Source organism: Anoplophora glabripennis, unplaced genomic scaffold, assembly GCF_000390285.2.
Source record: "Anoplophora glabripennis isolate ALB-LARVAE unplaced genomic scaffold, Agla_2.0 scaffold314, whole genome shotgun sequence".
Classification (NCBI taxonomy): Eukaryota; Metazoa; Arthropoda; class Insecta; order Coleoptera; family Cerambycidae; genus Anoplophora; species Anoplophora glabripennis.
The window spans coordinates 556,298-576,378 of NW_019416415.1; the positions used below are offsets into that span (position 1 = coordinate 556,298).

Sequence of the window (20,081 nt, forward strand, 5' to 3'; positions counted from 1 at the left end):
AATTTCTTCACATAAAAGTGATATTAGATTAAGACCAGATGCTTGTGCACTTTCACAACATGTTAATTCTACAGGACATAAAATGGATTTTGAAAATTTTAAAATTTTAACAACAGAAAAGGATTATTCTAAAAGATGTTCTTTAGAAATGTTTTATATTAACCAGGAAGAAAATACTCTAAATAAAAAAACAGATACAAAAGATATTAACATTATATTTTCCAACATACTTTCTATAGATAAAAATCTAAATCATAGCACTAGTAATACTAACACTAATATTAATTCTATATAAATATAAAATAATTTTTGTTTTTGTTTTCCTAAATTTATGAATGTCATTTGATGTAAATGTCCAAAATCTGTCAATCTGTATATAAATATCAATAACTCAGTTTCTTGTAAGTAATCCACATTTATATTGTAAATTATTATTATTATATCTATAACTTATAGTGTAACTGAAGAAGCAATAAAATATTGCGAAAGCTTTTACGTAGAAAAAAGAGTTTCATCTAAAAAATAGGCTTTAATCCCACTAATAAGAAGATTTTAATTATATATACAAAAGCCACGAATATCTTTTCTATATATATATATATTATAAGTATATATATTTTCAAAATGTTTGTCTTGAAATTGGGAGGGGCGACGAGGGGGTACGATTTCTCCACGTGGGGTCACTGTTTTTTTTAAAATATATAATAATAATAAAATAATATCTCTACCCCTCATTCTAACCACGAGAATTAGCCCAGAAGTCGGAGACTTGTGCGGAAGAGGAGACGGCATATTATTATTAATCAGGCCGCATTTGTGCCCAGGAACGACTTATGTTGGTAGGCCCTAACCACCATTCAGTGCAGGAATGAGAGAATCCTGGAAAACCTCATTAATTAGGAGGGTGGTCAAATGTCAACCGGTGTCAATCTCTCACATTGACCCAAGCCAACATTCTTCCACCCTACCATACCTGCACAGAGGGTGCCAATCCTCCGTACAAGCGTAGCTAATCTACGGTCTACCGGCCGCGGGAATCGAACCCGGGCAGAATAGCTCACCCCGATTTAAGTACTGACGCCTTAAATGCTTTCTAAAATGATGTTTTCTGAAAAACTGTTTACGTTTTCGAAAATACTACTGAAGTTTTCTGAAGATGAAATCTATAATGTAATTAATGTTTCCTGAAATAATTATTGAATGTCAAAATACTTTCTAAAATTAAATTAGCCGTTTTTTAAATACGTACATCTGGACTACATGTTACATGTTAAAATTCTCTCTCAAATACGAGATATACAAGTTCACAATGAACGTTTGTTCGATTGAACCTAATAAATCATAGTGAGCTAAATTTTACAGACATTTAGTCAAGGCTGATGCATTTTGCATTGTACGTTTCAATGGCACAATTATCGCTGCATTAATTAATGTTATATGAAAGTTATGCGTGCATTTAACAATAATTGTGTAACAGTCTGCATTCTGACAAGTCTGATAAATAAAAAACATACTTCGATATATTGTAGTCTAGTATTTATGCAGGGCTTCAAAAAGGGTAGGTTCCTTGAGTGAAAATAAATCGATTTAGATCAAGTTAACTTTGTACAATTTTGCATCCTTAACAGTTAGGAAATAAATATTTCAATGAAATTTGATATGGGAAAGTTTTGGGAAATTTTGAAAGAGATCTTTCTATCTTATCTTAATTCAAGAGTCGACATTTATCGGTACTAGCTTTGTGAAATCATTTTGCTCTACTTCATTCAAAAACCTATTCCTTAGTACAGCTTTTTGAGAATTTTGAGTGAAATTCCGCAGGGCTCTATATTGGGCCCATTACTATTTCTCATTTACTCTAGTGACATCCACCATCTAGTCCGTAACAAAACTAATGATGAAGCAAAACTACTACTAAAACTACTCTTTCTGAATAAATTTTAAACTAGTAATCATCACTTATCACTACTCTTTACAGCAAATATCTGCAGCTATATCTTTAAAAGATTTGTAATTATCCTAAAAGAGTAAAAAAATGTACTTTATTGATTTGTGTTATTCATACAGTTACAGAAAATATGTAAGATAGATATACCTATAAGATATATCAGATATTATTAAGAATAAATTCGTTGCACTCACTTCCGCAAATAATTATTCTTAAAACATTCCAATGAAGTTCAACAGTAATCGAAAATAGTATTAGTTATGTTATTACTATTATAGAGTGTTCTTTTTCACATTTAGACGCATGTACCTACAAATACAAGGAAATATTCCCTGTTTATGCAAATATGAAATTCACTGTAAGTATTCATATAAAAATAAACTGATATTGACCTTAGCACAGTAATTAAAACAACAAGAATAGATAACCTTACCTTAACATTACCAATTTAAATATTTACTCATGAACTTCACACTACTTTTCACGTAACCTTGATGACTCTACCTACTGCGATAGGCGGGACATTTATAGGCTTTAAACAGTTGTACCTATTGTTGCACTCGTCTACTGCATATTATGTTGTACCGAGTGTTAAAAAATATTAACATCCGTAACTGTAATAGCGAGATAGTTCGATCTTTGCAGTTCCTACACAGTGGAGCATAAATATTTTTGGAAAAATAGACTTGAGTTGACAGATCTCATTTACTTTATTATAAATTGTTAAAAATTATTTTATCATTAATAAATTTAACTAAAAATTAAGTCAAACTGAAAATCTTATATTCCGTATGTTAAAGTGTCAGATAATGTTTTGAATTTGTAGTTAAACAATTTCCTGGTTGGTTGCCACCTCCATCGTCGGTTCAATGTTTCGAGAGAAACATCGCTCTTCTTCAGACAAAACTTATTGTTCAACCCTTAACGACTGACACCGACGGACGCCTATACCGTATACGAGGCTGTTTTGTATTTAGTTCAAGTTTTCATAAATAATTTTATACACATTATTTATCAAAACATTTTGTGTTGTTCATTAAAATAGGTGATCATTTTGTATTTTTGTATTTTTTTTAATTTTTATTGTTTATATTTTTTTATAATATTCATTCATTCTTATGATTTTTTTTTCAAAAGTGTACCTATTCCTCTAAATTCTATATTTCTTTTTGCTACAAAGTCAATAAATATTTGGAAGTTGAAGTGACAACTAAAGTCTTACAACAATTGGGATCTGTCAATTTATTTTCATTTTTATGTTTATTTTTCAAACTATAATTCAGATTTAATAAATGTATTAATAATAATATTTTGGCCTTAAAACGAAATACACAGGGTGTTTATTAAGTACTTGTATAAACTTTAAAAGGTGAATCTTTGACTAATGACAACTTGGTTCTTGAGATACAGAGCATCAAAAAAAAAAAATTTGTTTGGTATTTGGATTATATGTTTGTTCTAATTTTTTTACCAAATTTTCACATCTCTTTCGCTTATTTTTCAAAAACTCTTAATGATTCAACTTACAAAATTCCAACGCAAGTTTAACTTTCCCGTTTTTTACAAAACGGCTGCTGTGAGCGACAAATTCTAAGAGTACCTTTTGTACGTAAAATGGAGAATAGGTACCTATGTTTAGTCAAAAATGATATACAGTGCGACACAAAAAAAGTTATGGTTATTTAAATTCAGGTACAACACTATATGTGGCGCCCTCTAACATTAAACCATAAACTAAGTAAATATTTGAGTTTCTCATCATCAATACTCCCAGTTTCCTGAATTTCGTCATATTGCCATGTTACTGAATAGAAATATAATCAAAATACCAAACAAATTTTTTTTTTGACGCTCTGTATCTCAAGAACCGAGCCGTTGCAGACCCAGGTTCATATGAAATTTGTATCTTAAAATTAGTCAAAGATTCACCTTTTAAAGTTTGTACAAGTACTTAATAAACACCCTGTATTTAGTCCCATTTAAAACTATAAGTAACATTTTATATTTCAGTTTTTTATTTCTCCGTAATAAAGACAAAGCGCCAATTTTTTTTAAATATCCAGAGCTCATGAATGTAATCTTTCCTCTATCTCAAGTATAAACGATATTTAGAATTTGGAATACGCGATAGAAATACACCAGAAAAAAAGAACCTATTAATTTATTGAAATCTTCACCTGGAGCTTCAATTGTTAAACTGACGAAAAATAATTGTCAATCGTGTTACATCAACATAAACATCAATTTGAAGCATTTGCATAGAAATAACATTTACAAATTGTTCGAATATTTGCCTACTTTTTAGTTCAAATTGGTGTGACATAAAAGATAATTTAATCACTCACCGATATTAATGGTTTGGTAATAAGTATTTACATTAATTCAAATTCATAATCTCCATCATAAAACCAAATTATTCGTCTCCATAACGTCCTGTAGCACTGCAAATATTTCACTTTTTGTAACAACACACCGCCGACACATACACTACCACTCACGGAAGAACTGACTAAACGTTATCAGCATATTCGCTCGCTTCAAATAAAAACAAACCGTGCAAAAAAATTAGAATTCTTTCGGCTTCTACGTTGATTAAACTGTTTCCACATTTCAAGCCAGAATATTTTAAGAATTTATATTATTTATCATGTCATGTATTAACTGAAGCAATGGGTCCAGTAATGTTCAAATTAGTTTTTAGTTATTAGCTAATTTGATGAGACCATTTTTTAAAGAAATATTAGATGTGGAATTAAAAGAAGTGTACAAGATGTCCCGTAAATACGGGGCAAAGTTTTAACTACATATTTAACTCATCAAAAGCAACTACTATTGTCCTAATTTTTTGTTACTTTTTGTTGTTTGATCGAATAATAAATAAAAATGGGAAATTAATTCGGTTTCCACATAAAAATAAGAAAATTTCTTGAAGATCTTAAAATTAGGCAAAAAATGACCAAAAGTAAATGTTATTTCTGTAGATTAACAATTATTATTATTAAGTTACATCAAATGTCAAAATGTCATCCGTTATTATCAAGACGTAATTGTACACAGCGTTGAACATTTTTTTCTCTTAATAAAATTTCTGATTTGTTACTATTATTCTGGCGGCACTTCATTTGTTCTCGTAGTTCTTCAACCATATTAATTGGATTGGAATACGCCAGCCCATTAAAAATGTCGATCGGATCGAAATCTGGCAATCGGGTGGGCCATGAGACTAGAACAGTTCGACCAAGACACTGCTTAAGAAAACGCTGACTTAACCAATTTCGAGTAATCCAGGTATTATGACAAGGAGCACTGTCGTCAAGATACAACATATTTAGATGAATTTCTAGCAGAATATCATCCAGTCATTCATTCATTCAAATCATTTAGCATGTTACTTAAAAGTAAACATGTAAATATCTTTGACCATAGGTTAGATCTGGTAGAACATAAGGCCAACTTATTCGTTAACTATTTCAACCCAAAATTTACTGAAAATCTTCGCATTCTCCAATTACAAAGGTGCTGTCTGTAATGACAGACCTGATGCTGTAAAAGCTGATCTTTTTGTAAGTATATGATACGGGTATAAAATGGTATTAACAGCTGTGATTATGCATCATGTCGAGTTTTACAAACTGTGAATGTGTTGCTGTAATGTTAGCTTATCTCAAAGCTCATGGAAACACTTTTAAGGCTCCTAGGATTTCTATAGACCATTTTCCGAATCGTTTCTAATCAAATAAGCATTAAATCTGTTAAGGGTAAACTGACAACAACCTAATCGTACTACGAACATTAAACAAGCACTTTTGGAGAATGTTGCAAATAATCCTGGAACTAGCTCCCATAGACTGACTTTACAGCAGAATGTATCAAAAAGTTCAGTTTAGGTGATTTGAAAAGAACAACAATTATTGTTATTCTTTTCATGCTTGCTTCAGGAGTCTGCACCCCTTGTATCTTTTTTATCTTATCTTTTCATAAGATGATCGTCTAGGGCTTCACGTAAAAATTGTTCGATTTGGTCTCTTTCTAAGACCTTGGATTTTTTGGTTGAAAATGTTTGTGCTTATACTTTAGAAATGCCACTAGTCTTCCGAATTTAGAAATTTCAATGTTCTTATAAGCTCTCAAAGTTGACTACAACATGGAGTATTTAGTCCACAATGTGGATAGAGCTAATTTCTAACTTAAATTGCAATAAAAAATTATAATTTTGTTTACGTTTTTGCGTTTAACTCTGCAACAGAGAAAAGAAAGTACCTAGAGATTCCAAAATGAGCGATGAAAAAAAGTTATATGATGAGAATAACGCTATTTTAAGGTATTTTTCTGTATAGCCGTCCTTTTCAGATGTATCTGGAAAATTTGCGTTTTTGCAGTTGATTCTTGAGCATTCATTGCAAAAAATGGAACATTTAATATCCAACTTCCTGGAACCACAAAATAAAAAGGAAAAAATGAAAATTATAAAAATTTTTATAACACAAACTTTAAAGTCGAAAAAATCTCAATAACTGAAAGAAATAAAGAAATGGTCGAAGGTTATGTGTTATTTATTTATTTTCCTTTACAACTAATATTACTACTTAATTTTATGTGAATTGTTATCCTATAACTTTAAAATTGCATTAAGAGTATAAACTTTTATTGATAATTCTAAAGGAAAGGATATGTAAGCAAAAGAAATGAAAGACAACAAAAAATAGGTAACTTTGAATGCCAATACCTTTTTTCATATCTTATTTTAGAGATTGGAACATTTACTTTGTTTGTCCCTGAAGAAATTCCTACACGTATCGACTCTGAAAAAAGTTATAAGCAAAAATGTAATTAAAAAATTCGCGATTTTTCACAGTTTTTGCAGATTTATTCATATTTATGTGTATAGGGTGATTCACTATATTTTGACCCTTTCCCCATTAACTTTTTGTTTTAAGAGCTATAAAAAATGTGAATTACAAAAGTTGCACTATTTTTTTATGAAATTGATAGTAGAAAAACAAATGAAGTCCAAACAAAACGGCCGGGGCCGTTTTTTTTTCGTTTTTTTTAATATTATCTCACTTATTGTTAGAGATGGACGAAACAAACCCTATATGACTATACTAGACATGGAACATTCTATCCAAATATGTAAAAATATACAGGGTGTTCCATTTAAATTAACCAAGTTAACATCCTGGGCCATTTTGTTTGGACTTCATTTGTTTTTCTATCATTTTTGAAAACTTTATAAAAAATCGTGTAATTTTTGTATTTCATATTTTTTTGTAACTCTTAAAACAAAAAAGTTTGGGGGGGGGGTTAAAATATAATGAATCACCCTGTACCTAGTATAAAAAATGTAAAGCTTTATCGAGGTTGTAAAAAAAAATTCGATGAGATATAATTTTCTTCCAAAAATTTCTTTAAAATTCTGTCAAATTTTTGAGCTAAGTATTCAAAAAGCACCCCTTTCACATCGTTCTCAAAAATGCACACGTAAGTATAATAGCACTTTGCAATTTTATCACACAAGACGACCCACACAAATTATGTTCATATCCATCCGTTGCCATAACATGATGACACTAAACAAATAAATTTATATTAATATATTATTGTTATATTCTACCCAATGCGACGTCTGTGACTTTGCCATTTTTGGTTTTTTACCTGCCTGAAATCGTATGCTTGAATTGACCAACGAGGCAAATATGAAATGTATGAGGTCTTCTCTTATTATCGGAAATGTTACAACATGACTTCAGGAACAGTTGTAAATGTAAATGATATTGAAATTAGTACGCTTTATCCGTAAATTAACCAAACGTTTCGTTAATAAACTCAGATAAAATAGCTATACATATCTGCCCGGTGAGGCTTCCTACTTGGTTATCATAATTTTCATGAGGGGGCCACCTAATTAGTAGAGGCGAACCTTGCAGTTGCTCTGCGTCGGCAATGCTTCCACTACAATTTTTATCATCTGCATGAAAACAATGGTGGCCTTTGAAAATAGACAAGGTTATCTCGGAAGCCAATATCATAACTGAATATAAATTAATTCAATGAATTTTATCGATCACCTACCCTTGAAGTCAACCGCTGACTAAGGAAGGGATTTATCCCTACCTACCTGTGACTTTATCTCTTGCCTATATATAAAAACAGTTTTTTCTCCAAGTTATTCGTGCTCCAATCGGCTTTTACTGGAATATCCCATTCGGAAAACCTGTTTGGGGCACGAAAAGTCAAAAAAAAAAACATAAAAATTAAATTACTACACAAACTGTGATAACATTTCTGAAACAAATTAATTACGTACCAAGTCAATTATTTAAAACAATCCAAAATGCAAATTACAGTGTTGCTTGTGATGACTATTATGGTAATAGAGATAGGCGCATTTAACAACTGTAAGTACCATTAAAATATTTGACCTGATTCCATAGTACTGTGTTAAGGTCTGGTCAACTATTAAATGCAATTATACAATGCATATTTTATTATCCGCTTGCTTAACACTTTTCCATAAACGCTTTCGTTGCAGTCGCAGATGTGAGATGCGGAAGTCGCAAAGTCGCACGGCGTTTCGCCAAAGTTGTGGGTGGTGAAAACGCGGAGAAAGGAGAATTTCCCTGGTTGGTGTCCATTACCAGGAGGGGTGGGCACTTTTGCGGGGGTACGGTAATCAATAACAGATTTGTGCTGACAGCTGGACACTGCTTATGCAGGTGAGTATAAATACATCAAATTATAAAATTTAAATAAATTTATTTAAAACACATTTCGAAATAATTATTTTTCATTAAAAAACTTAAACTTAAACAACACTTAAACTTAGCAAATATTAAGCATTAAGTGGAGAATAGTAGACTTTCATCGCGTTGTTCATACTGAATTGACGTCACATATTTAAAAATTTTATGTTTGGATTTAAATATGTCCACGAATACTTTAAATTAAAATATATTGTTGCCTTTTTATGTAGAACTAGAAGAACTACACTGTATTAATACATTTTTTAAATTATTTTTCCAGTGGAGTTGGCCAAGACATCTTAAAACCAGCAAACATCAAGATAACCCTCTCGCAACATGACTTGACGAATACAAACAGCGACGCTTACCAAATGGACATAAAAACAGTTATGATTCACCCGGGTTATATCTGTAACAAACCGAAAGACGACATAGCCATGTTAGAACTAGAAAAGGAGCTTCAGTGGTCCGATTCAGTGATACCAGCTTGCCTACCAGTTGCTGCAAATCACGACAGATACTCTAAGTTTGATAATATCTTAGCTACCGTTGCTGGATGGGGATGGACCAATGAAAAGAATTCAAAAGGTAAACCATTAGTTACTAATTTAGACAGAATAGAAGTAATTTTTTGTTAATCATTGAGGTATTCAGTTCTCTTAACACGGTACTGATCGTGAACTGCTCTACCTGAACACATTAGTTACTAATGTTAGTTAGAGTTAGAAATTAGCAATTACAGTTTAGCTCGACATCAAATTGGCTTATCAATGTACAATTCACAATGTGCTTGCTACTTACGCTATTTTATTGGTCGATTTTGGATCGATATTAATAAGCAATATTGAAATTGTTATTCAACTAATTCTATCGCCATAAGATGTTTCTCATCAATGTAAGGATCAATAAATTCAAAGATACTGTTTTCAACTTCTTTGATGGCCTTTATTGGTAATTATTTGTACTATTTCCTCTCTAAATTGGTGTGATAATATGTATTTGCTATATTAATCATAGACACAGTTCCTGCTTCTTTCTTTTATTCTCCTACAAACTAGATAACATATTTATAAAAACTTTACTTATGCCAGAAAATCATTTGTTCGTCCAAGCTGAAGTAAGTGAATAAACCTGCATTTAAATGTTGGTTTTGAATCTTTATTATGTTTACAGGAGGCCGCGCCAAGATCTTGCAGAAAGCCAAAGTAAATGTAATAGAAACTGAGAAATGTAGATCCTGGTATAAAGCTCAAGGAAAGAAAACAAAAATTCAAGAGACTCAGTTATGTGCTGGTCACGAACAAGGAGGAATTGACGCCTGTTGGGTAAGCGATACAGATAATTATATGATTTTAATTTGTTAGCAAATAGGCAACAATAGATTTTATTACACAGTTTGTCTAAATATGAATTAATGCACAAATAACAGGCTTTCCCCTATTTTAACGCAGATTTTCTATAAAATGGACTTAATTTGAAACTCAAATTACTTTTTAGTGTAAAGAAATTTGTAATTTATAATGCCACTTGTTCGAAATTACAAATTACTTTACATCAAAAAGTAATTTGAGTTTCAAACTAACTCCTTTTTACAGAAAATCTGGGTTAGAATGGAGGAAACTCTGTTATTTGGGCAATAATTCATATTTAGACAAACTGTAATAAAATCTATAAAAATGTATGATGGTTGCCTATTTGTTAGAGAGCCTTCTTAAAATAAGTTTTTTTTTAAGTTTTTGTAATATCAAATTCTTATTTTCAATTAACATTTCTTCAATAGGCTGACAGTGGCGGTCCATTGATGATTAACACTGAGGGGCAAAACGACCAAATGGTGGTTGTAGGTGTAGTTTCGACAGGAATTGGTTGTGCTAGGCCACAATTGCCAGGCATTTATACAAGAGTATCCGAATACATCCCTTGGATAACAGAAACTATTAGAAGATAGAAGAATTACTTTCCCAGCGCTGCTAATTTATTTATTATTTATTTAAATTTATTTATTTAAATGTAGTTTCGCAAAGAACTTTGTTGTTATACCCATATTGCTTATGTTAAGTAATTTGTTGTTAAAAGATGTTAAATGTATTTTTAATAAAAAACGTACAAAGGTATTTTATGTTATTCCAGCACCTCTACAAAATTTGCACATTTTAATAACATTATTATTAATATTTGATTACTATCTTAAAAAGATTGTAAAGTATGTCCAAGAATCAATTTCAATTGTCACAACGTGGCAGTTACTGTCATATGAACTTGAAATATACAGGGTGTCCCTGAAAAGGATGGACAACGATGAAAATAAGACTATTTAGCCTAACTTACCTATATACAAAAGTGCACGCCTAGTGAGATATAGCCTTCTAAATACAAAACAGATAACCTAGTTTTTTTTCAAATAATTTGAAAACTGTTTTTCTTAGAAACTTCAAATTTGGTACACATATTTTTTTTATATAAGGGCAATGTAAATATAGAATTTGGTGAGAATACATATACAGAATGTTCTCTTTCTAGTACCAGTGCGCCACTGGCTATCCCGTAACTTTTTTGTATGTACGCCAATGATGACAGAATTTATATTTTTGAAAATAAGCGCTATTTTAGAAGATTTTTTGCCTCTTACAAAATTTTGATATCGTTTATGGATTTCGTAAAATTGGCATTTTTTACACATTAAATAATATAAAATCAGTTTAAGATAAATAGAACATTCTAGTACGAGGTGCCATATAAAAGAGAAACAAATTCACAACAATAATTAAAAGGTTCTGTGTCAAGCTAGCTGTGATTTAATTTTAGCTTACTTTGATTTTCATTGCAATTTATACTTTTGCTGAACAAACAGATATTAGTAGTTTTGGGTTATTGTGAAGGCAATTGTTGTGCTACTATTCGAACATATGCTGAAAAATTTCTTAATCAAAGTCCAAATCACAAAACATTTGCTAATCCGGAAAGACGCCCTTGGGAAACACGATGTTTTTTACCTGTAACATTCAATCGTGGATAATGTACGGCCGGAATTATTCAGCTGGAGGAACAAATTTTGGAAAGGGTCGAAGAAATTCCTCAAGTAAATAAAAGGCGTTTAGCGGCAGAGGTTGGCTTTCAAAAAGTTCCTTTAATAGAGTATTAAAAGACCAGTTATTACAGGTTACAGGTATTACAAGGTACAGGTAGGTATTACAGGTTATTAAAGGTCTAACAGGTCTTATAGATAATACGATAAAATAAAAACTAATCATTTTCTGAAAAAAATAATGTTAGACCAAAGTTGATACTTTTGATGAGTTAAGTGCGTAGTTAAAATACAGCTCTTATTTTTGGGACACTCAGTATATAATGCGATACTGAAGAAAAATACATTTTTAATAGACTTCTTAATATTTAGCAAGGCGGTGACATTGTCACAAAATATGGCACTTATACAGAGTGTAAGAAGTTTGACTGCCATTGCCATTACTTCAGCATGAGAAAAAAGTTGTATATTACAGGGGCGTAAGATTAACATTTTTCAAAATACAGCGAGTATTAATATTAGGGAGTTTCATCACAGCGTGACAACAGCGCTTAACTTGCTGATGCACACCACGTGTGCACACGGCAGATTTGTCCTACTGAAAAAATGTAAATAGCTATTATTANAATTGCTGAGAAATATCCAGAGAAGTGACGTAACTTGTCAAAAAAGAATATGGTTTTAGTAATGGAGGGTGTTAAACAAGTCTGAGGAATAGTATTTCCATTTGTAACTCTAGAAAGTATAATTAAACTTGACAGAATATATTTAATAGGCAAGATCTATGACTATCTTTACTGGAAAATGTGGACAGAACACAACAGAGTTATATGTCCTGTCCACTATAATTTTTATAGATAATACGATAAAGTAAAAACTAATCATTTTCTGAAAAAAATAATGTTAGACCAAAGTTGATACTTTTGATGAGTTAAGTGCGTAGTTAAAATACAGCTCTTATTTTTGGGACACTCAGTATATAATGCGATACTGAAGAAAAATACATTTTTAATAGACTTCCTAATATTTNTAATACCAAAAATGTGTAGTTATTTTTTTAATGTGACGTTTTTTAATTATTATTCCCTGCTTTGAGGCTGCAGTGATAAGTTATTTTTTATAAATCCGAATTTTTGCCCATAATTAATGTATAAAAAATGCGAATTTTACTCGAAATCCATAAACGATATTGAAATTTTGTAAGAGCAAAAAAATCTTCTAAAATAGTGGTTATTTTTTAAAATATAAATTCTGTCGTTATTGGCATACACACAAAAAAGTTACGGGATAGCCAGTGGCGCACAGGCACTAGAAATAAAACATCTTGGATATTTATTCTCTCCAAATTCTATATTTACCTTGCCCTTATATAAAAAAATAAGTGTATCAAATTTGAAGTTTCTAAGAAAAATAGTTTTCAAATTATTTGAAAAAAATAGGTTATCTATTCTATATTTAGAAGGCTATATCTCAGTAGGCGTGCACTTTTGTATATAGGTAAGTTAGGCTAAATAGTCTTATTTTCATCCAGAAACCTGTGGTTAAGCGTTGTCCATCCTTTTCAGGGACACCCTGTATATGAAATTGAAACAATTTCATACTTACTGGAAAATGTGGACAGAACACAACAGAGTTATATGTCCTGTCCACTATAATTTTTATAGATAATACGATAAAGTAAAAACTAATCATTTTCTGAAAAAATAATGTTAGACCAAAGTTGATACTTTTGATGAGTTAAGTGCGTAGTTAAAATACAGCTCTTATTTTTGGGACACTCAGTATATAATGCGATACTGAAGAAAAATACATTTTTAATAGACTTCTTAATATTTAGCAAGGCGGTGACATTGTCACAAAATATGGCACTTATACAGAGTGTAAGAAGTTTGACTGCCATTGCCATTACTTCAGCATGAGAAAAAAGTTGTATATTACAGGGGCGTAAGATTAACATTTTTCAAAATACAGCGAGCATTAATATTAGGGAGTTTCATCACAGCGTGACAACAGCGCTTAACTTGCTGATGCACACCACGTGTGCACGCGGCAGATTTGTCCTACTGAAAAAATGTAAATAGCTATTATTATGAAACATTTAATACATTTGAAGGCAATTGTTTTCCAGATTTTAAATAAATAAAATAAAATGTATCGATTTTGTAGTATGGAGATGGAACTTAACTTTTAATCAAATTATGAATTTGAAAAATATGTAATTAAAGTATCCACGTCATCCAAATAATCATACGTATTAAAAATAATTTAGGGACCTATCAAAACGCAAAATTCAGTAATTTTTAAACGCACAAGTACAAAACACACTACAACATATGCTCAAAATGTCCACCACCATTTTCGATGCACGACATCTTCGAATCCAATTTTCGCGCACTCGCTGGAAAACATCTCAAGGAAAGGAAATAGTAGTACGCAAAAAACACTCAGAAACGGTCCAGTTCCAGATACCAACTGAATTGCGTATTGCTGGACAGCTTAGCACCACGCCGTTGTCACATTGCTCGATATGAATTTTATCGAATTTTAGATTTATTAAAACGCTAATTATTTTTTAGAATTGAGCATAAAGAAGTTTGAAAAAGTGATAAACATTGTATTTTATGGTATTCTATGCACACAGTTATATCAATACTCCTTAATTAATCGAACTTTTGTACATTAAGTTGGAGGTTTTGATAATTTTTATTTTCGGAAATGGTTGAGTTTAGGACCCATGTCATATAGGGTTTTTTGTTTATTTTAATGCATTCTATCGTCTGTTAAAATTAAGGCAGTCAAACTTCTAACACCCTGTATACCAATTTAACTTTATGGTGATTTTGGAAATGTATCAGTTGCGTTTAATTCCAAACCGTGTTATAGAATTTTCAAGAAAAAATGTCTGTCGCATTATAACCGTAAAATGAGTCGTTCCTAAATTATTATTTTTCAATTTGAAATAAGTCTGTCATAGAAATAAAAAATCTACAGTAGAACTATGTTTCGCAAAAAGAATATATAGGATTTGTTGTAAATACTATTTCAGTTACAATGTTGTCACATCAAATACCCAAAAAATATAACAAGTGCAAGAATTTCTACAACGATTTTTTGAGCTGTGAATTTTTACTATGAATAGAGAAGTTATTGTCCAATTATGTTAAAAAGAAACAATAACATCGCAAAAGTAAGTTTTCTAAATTTTCTAATAAAATGGAAGAAATACAATTAGGAATCAAACGCTCCTATTCGTTTTCGGCGAACTGGGTGACAATGTCTCGCCGTTTTCCTTTTTTTTCTTTCTACTTAATTGAGTCGCTAGCTCACGTTTCATAAAAAATCTCCAAAAATATTTGCGTAAATATTATATTTTTCAAAAAATATAATGCTTAGTTTATCGGAAACTGAGCCATTTAAGAAAGAGCTCCATGAAAACTTTCCTTCTTAGATCGTGATATATGTATGCGTACTCCCCGCTGAGTATTTTTTGAAATATGTTACTTAAAAATTTTCTACGTATTAAATATTCTAATTTCTGTTTGCAATCACATTTTTGTTATATGAAAAAAGCTTCATAAAGTTCTTCAGTCGCGACGAAGTATTTGCGGACCCACCGCAGATCCTAGCTCGAGAACGACAAGGGCAGGTCAAAGATTACTAAGACTAAGAAAGTGAAAGGTGGCGACCAGACAGGCCACGACCTTCTCTTTATTATTTCTTTCATGCATTTTTGTACTGGAAACCTTAGAAACAACCAGAACCACCTTGAAACGATATTTGTTACTGATTCTAAAAACCTACAAGTAAATCGTGGGACAATACTCTTTTTAAACAGTAATAAACATAAATTTACCCATTCAGAATCATACAACGATCATCTGTGTGTGTATCCTGAAAATCGCATTCGTGAATGGTTTTAAAAGGATGTAACAAGGCTACTTCTTCTCATTAGATTCTAGAGAACTAGTGAATAACGAGTTTATACGCGTTTAAATATATCTGTGGTGAGGTTAAATGAAAATTATATGATCATTACTACATTAGTGGAATACGTTATGTATTCTAAATACCTATGCAGAAATATTTCAATTTATTTTCTACTTCAATATATTGTCAGTGAAAGTTAACATCGCTTTAACCGATTTATTTTACTTGTAATTCGTTAAATTACTTACTTTACACAATTGCTGAGAAATATCCAGAGAAGTGACGTAACTTGTCAAAAAAGAATATGGTTTTAGTAATGGAGGGTGTTAAACAAGTCTGAGGAATAGTATTTCCATTTGTAACTCTAGAAAGTATAATTAAACTTGACAGAATATATTTAATAGGCAAGATCTATGACTATCTCAATAAAAAATACTCATTTTATTTTTTCTACAGAGGCGCTTCAATTTTTTTAAAACACAAAACATAATACTTTGAATATTGTCAAAAAAGCATCAAAGCTTTTCGTACATCTTAGAAAATATATTAGATGTTTTCATATTTTGTAAAATTGATTTAACTCTCTAAGTGTAATAAATAAATACAACACAATATATTAAAATAGCATAGCAATTTCGTAATGAAGTTGATGGTGAGCATTTTCTCGATTGCATTTGGTAAGATTCAAATAAATTGAATTAATAAATAATTTATAACTAAAGCTGCCTTAGGTTAACAAAGAAACAATTTACGATACTGAGAAGGTACCGAATATTGGAATTATCTCTTAAATGACGTAAAAAATATGAAGGGGCAACTTTCATGTCATTTAGCTGTCTTTAGAGCTAAATCTCGTCGTGAGCAGAACTGAAAAAGCTTTAAAATGAGGTGTCACTCAACGTAGGGTGCTATTTAAAGCTTAAGGGTATTTTACGCCCCTGCATAAGGGCGTTCCAAGACACCAAAACTTACGCTATCGTGTGTCCCCCTTAAAAAGAAAATCGACGTGTCTCAGTTTTTTTGTTTTAATTCCGATATTCCAGTTTCAATTGGAATACCCTGTATAATAAAATATGTATAGCATTATTTTCGCTATATGAATTTAATACCTACTATGAACTTTATAAATGAAATAAAAACGATCCATGTTGATAGTAACTCTAATATATTGTGGTGAGTATATCAGTCACGCAAAATAGAAAATTATGGATGTAATTTTAAAGCTAGAAATTTTAAATACCAACAAAATTATAAATGACATTGGTACATTATTGCAAATTAACATTGCAAAAGGTAATGATTCTGTATTTAAAGAGATTATTGAAAATCTCGATTTAGGTATATGGGAATTTCATCTTCAATTAGTTTATAATGTTCAAAACCAACAACAAATAATACAATCCTTACCCCAAGTCCAGTCTACATATATTTCATTGCAATCAGGTGTCGGCGACAAAAGGTAGATATAAAAATATTTCTCAGCCCACTTTTGTTCCTTTTTTCGTTGCGCTTCATTATACCTACTTAAAAATAGCTAGAATACAGGATGTTTCCTTTTTAAAATTCCATAAATTCAGTGGCTGGTAGAACGTTAAAAAATAAGACGATTTTATCCTCTAATCCATGTATCAATTGCATTTTGTTTTTGAGAGGCCATCAAAGATGGTTCTCCAAAGTCAAATTTGAATCATATCTCGTCCAAGAAACAAAGTAATTTATTGACATTTGGTATAGGTAAGTTGCAGAACTAAATATGTTAGTGATATTAGTTTTTGACCATCTGCTAGAGGTCGCTAACGTCGATCTTAATCAGTGACATTTTATGACATAACTCCTTTGAGGTTAGGTTTTCAGCGGTGTACCTATGTTGTACATTACAACGTAAAATTTCGTTGCACACAGAATAAGTGCTCCTGCTAAAATCGCTGAAAACGGACCGTTTTTGAGAAAAGCACAGTTGGCTTCTACTACTATACAAAGGTTGTTCCCAAATGTATGGATCATACTACAAAGGTAGCTTCCTGAGATGAAAATAAGTGATTCTTTAAAAAGATTATGCTAGTAAATATTAAAAAGAAATAAAAAATATTTTTTCGAAAACAGTCTGTGTATAAACTAGTCGACATTGGTGTTTTTCTTAAAAACTATGGATTTTTCACAGACTTCTACAAGAGCGCTGTTTCTATGCAAAATGGAATTTTATACTACATCATAGAAAAACGAATTCCAAAAATGTTATGTCATAAAAAGTCTGTGGCCAGCGACATCAAGCAGATGGTTAAAAGCTAACTATATGATACATTTAGTACATACATTCAAAAACTTACCTGCACCTAAATTCAATACATCATGCCGTTTTTGCAAAATATATAGGCAAAATTTAATCAAAAAATTATTTTTGATATTCTGTGTCTCAAAGACAAAATACGGTAAGTCCACGGAAAGAATCGTTTTATTTTTGCTATTCTATTAGTTGGTGAATTTTGGCGTCATTTTCAAAACATGGTATGTGGGATAGTAGGATTATTTTGGATAATATGTTTTCTTAGATCATGAGTATAATAAACAGACTTATAAATTCTCACATTGACATTCTGCAACAAGAACTAGATGTAATGAATATATTTACCAAGAAACGATTAAGGCTGAATTTAAGATGCCGCCTTCGTAGAAATAAATCCATGGAGGTTAGAATGTATTGTACAGACTGAGAGGTCAAACGAGAGCAGGCTGAATGGTTGCACCTACACAAAATATATGTTTGAAAGTGTTGATAAGCATCATACAGACATATCACTTCAACGAATTTAGATTATACTGAAAAGGCTAAAAAATAGTAATACACTATATTCTATGCACATATTTTACTTTAAGAACACTAAATCCAAGTAGCTAAAGTCTCTAATAGATTGATAAGTATAGATATTATCATTCAGATATATTTTTTAAATAAATCAGCTTTCAGGATTTTCCTTGTCTACGAAATGCACAAACGTATAGAATATCGAAATTGTTCAAAGTCAATATCACGATAGATGATCTAATATTACATCCATTGCAGAGTTTTGAGAGTGACTAACACATTCCTATTTATATTATTGCCAGCTTCTAGAAAAGACTGAGCCTCGTATACATCAAAAAGTGAAACCCATGATCTAGACACCTTAGTGAAGTACATAAAATTAGACTCTATACATACCTATTTTGGGGTATTGCCATCGATTTTTTTTAGTAACTAACTAGAGTTTAAAGAGTTGCAAGCAAAATGTAATTTATTGTCCTTTAAACTTTACATAGGGTGTTCCAATAAAAACTCCTGTCCCCGTTTTCTCTGGAATAGAAAGAGATAGAGTTTTGTAAACATGGTTTTGTAGACTTGCCATATATCTTCCCTTTTGCGCTAAATTATTAATACCAAATAGATGCAGTATACAATATTCTTGAGAACTTTTGGATAGATTTCAAGATATTTTATTCGATTTTTTGTTAGTTAGCGAAATGACATTGATGAAATATTTCGAAATGTTTTAAACATTTAGATAAAATGTATACTACAAAAATTGTTTTGAAATGAATATGATTTCTTGTGTATTAGCTCCAAAAGTATATCTATATTTGTAACGATACTTTACCGATACATAAAAATGATGATATCATATGGAAATTGATTTTCTATCTGATCTCGTTTGGTAATTTTGCATAGATTTGTATTGCATACGTTACATAATAATTATAAGGAAATGGATGTTACATTTTTCTGTTTCCAGTGACAATTTCAGTTGTTACAAAATACCATTTGCATTAACATTATAAAACTGTGTTGAGATCATTTTATAAAAAAAATTGTTAATACATCATTATATCAACCCACGGCAAGGAGATTGCAACAGGCGCGGATTATCAGAATTCAAGTGGTGTGTACAAACGCCCGTATAAAGCAGTGAAGTAATTGGCGTGGAGTGTCATTAAGAATAGTTAAAGTTCTGGTCCGGTATGGTAGTAGTCATTAGTATTAATTGGTTTACTTTTGCAATTCAAGAGCCACCGAAGACGATTTCGGTTTAAAAAGGCACCAATAAATTCCACTTGCTTTAGGATGTCTATAAATTTCTATGTATTGGAAAACAATATTTATGTGACAAAATATAGGAGTAATAAATACGTTATATGCAGCCTAGAACCACACTACCAACAGTTGTGAAAAATGCATACAGAAATCTTATAAAACAGAAATTTTGAAAAATACTTATTTATAATAATTTGCAGTTGTTCAAATTTATGTCTACGTATACTCCTAATTTTTTTAATTAATGCAAAAAATCAAATTATCGAAATTATATAGAATCTATCTTCTAAAAATATTATATTACATTTCAGTTAATACATAAATATGAATAACGAATTATCTTCATTTTCCTCATTATAATCAATAACTCAA

General features: G+C 30.8%; 1 protein-coding gene across 1 annotated transcript; it reads left to right on the top strand.

Moving 5' to 3' along the window:
- Positions 1-8,464: 8,464 nt before the first annotated feature.
- On the top strand, positions 8,465-10,639 carry LOC108907990 (trypsin-1-like; the record flags this gene model as incomplete). Its single annotated transcript, XM_018711882.1, has 4 exons — positions 8,465-8,664; positions 8,972-9,279; positions 9,865-10,016; positions 10,472-10,639. Coding segments are annotated over 4 exons (828 nt in total), but the record flags the coding sequence as incomplete, so codon positions are not given.
- Between the last annotated feature and the right edge of the window lie 9,442 nt (positions 10,640-20,081).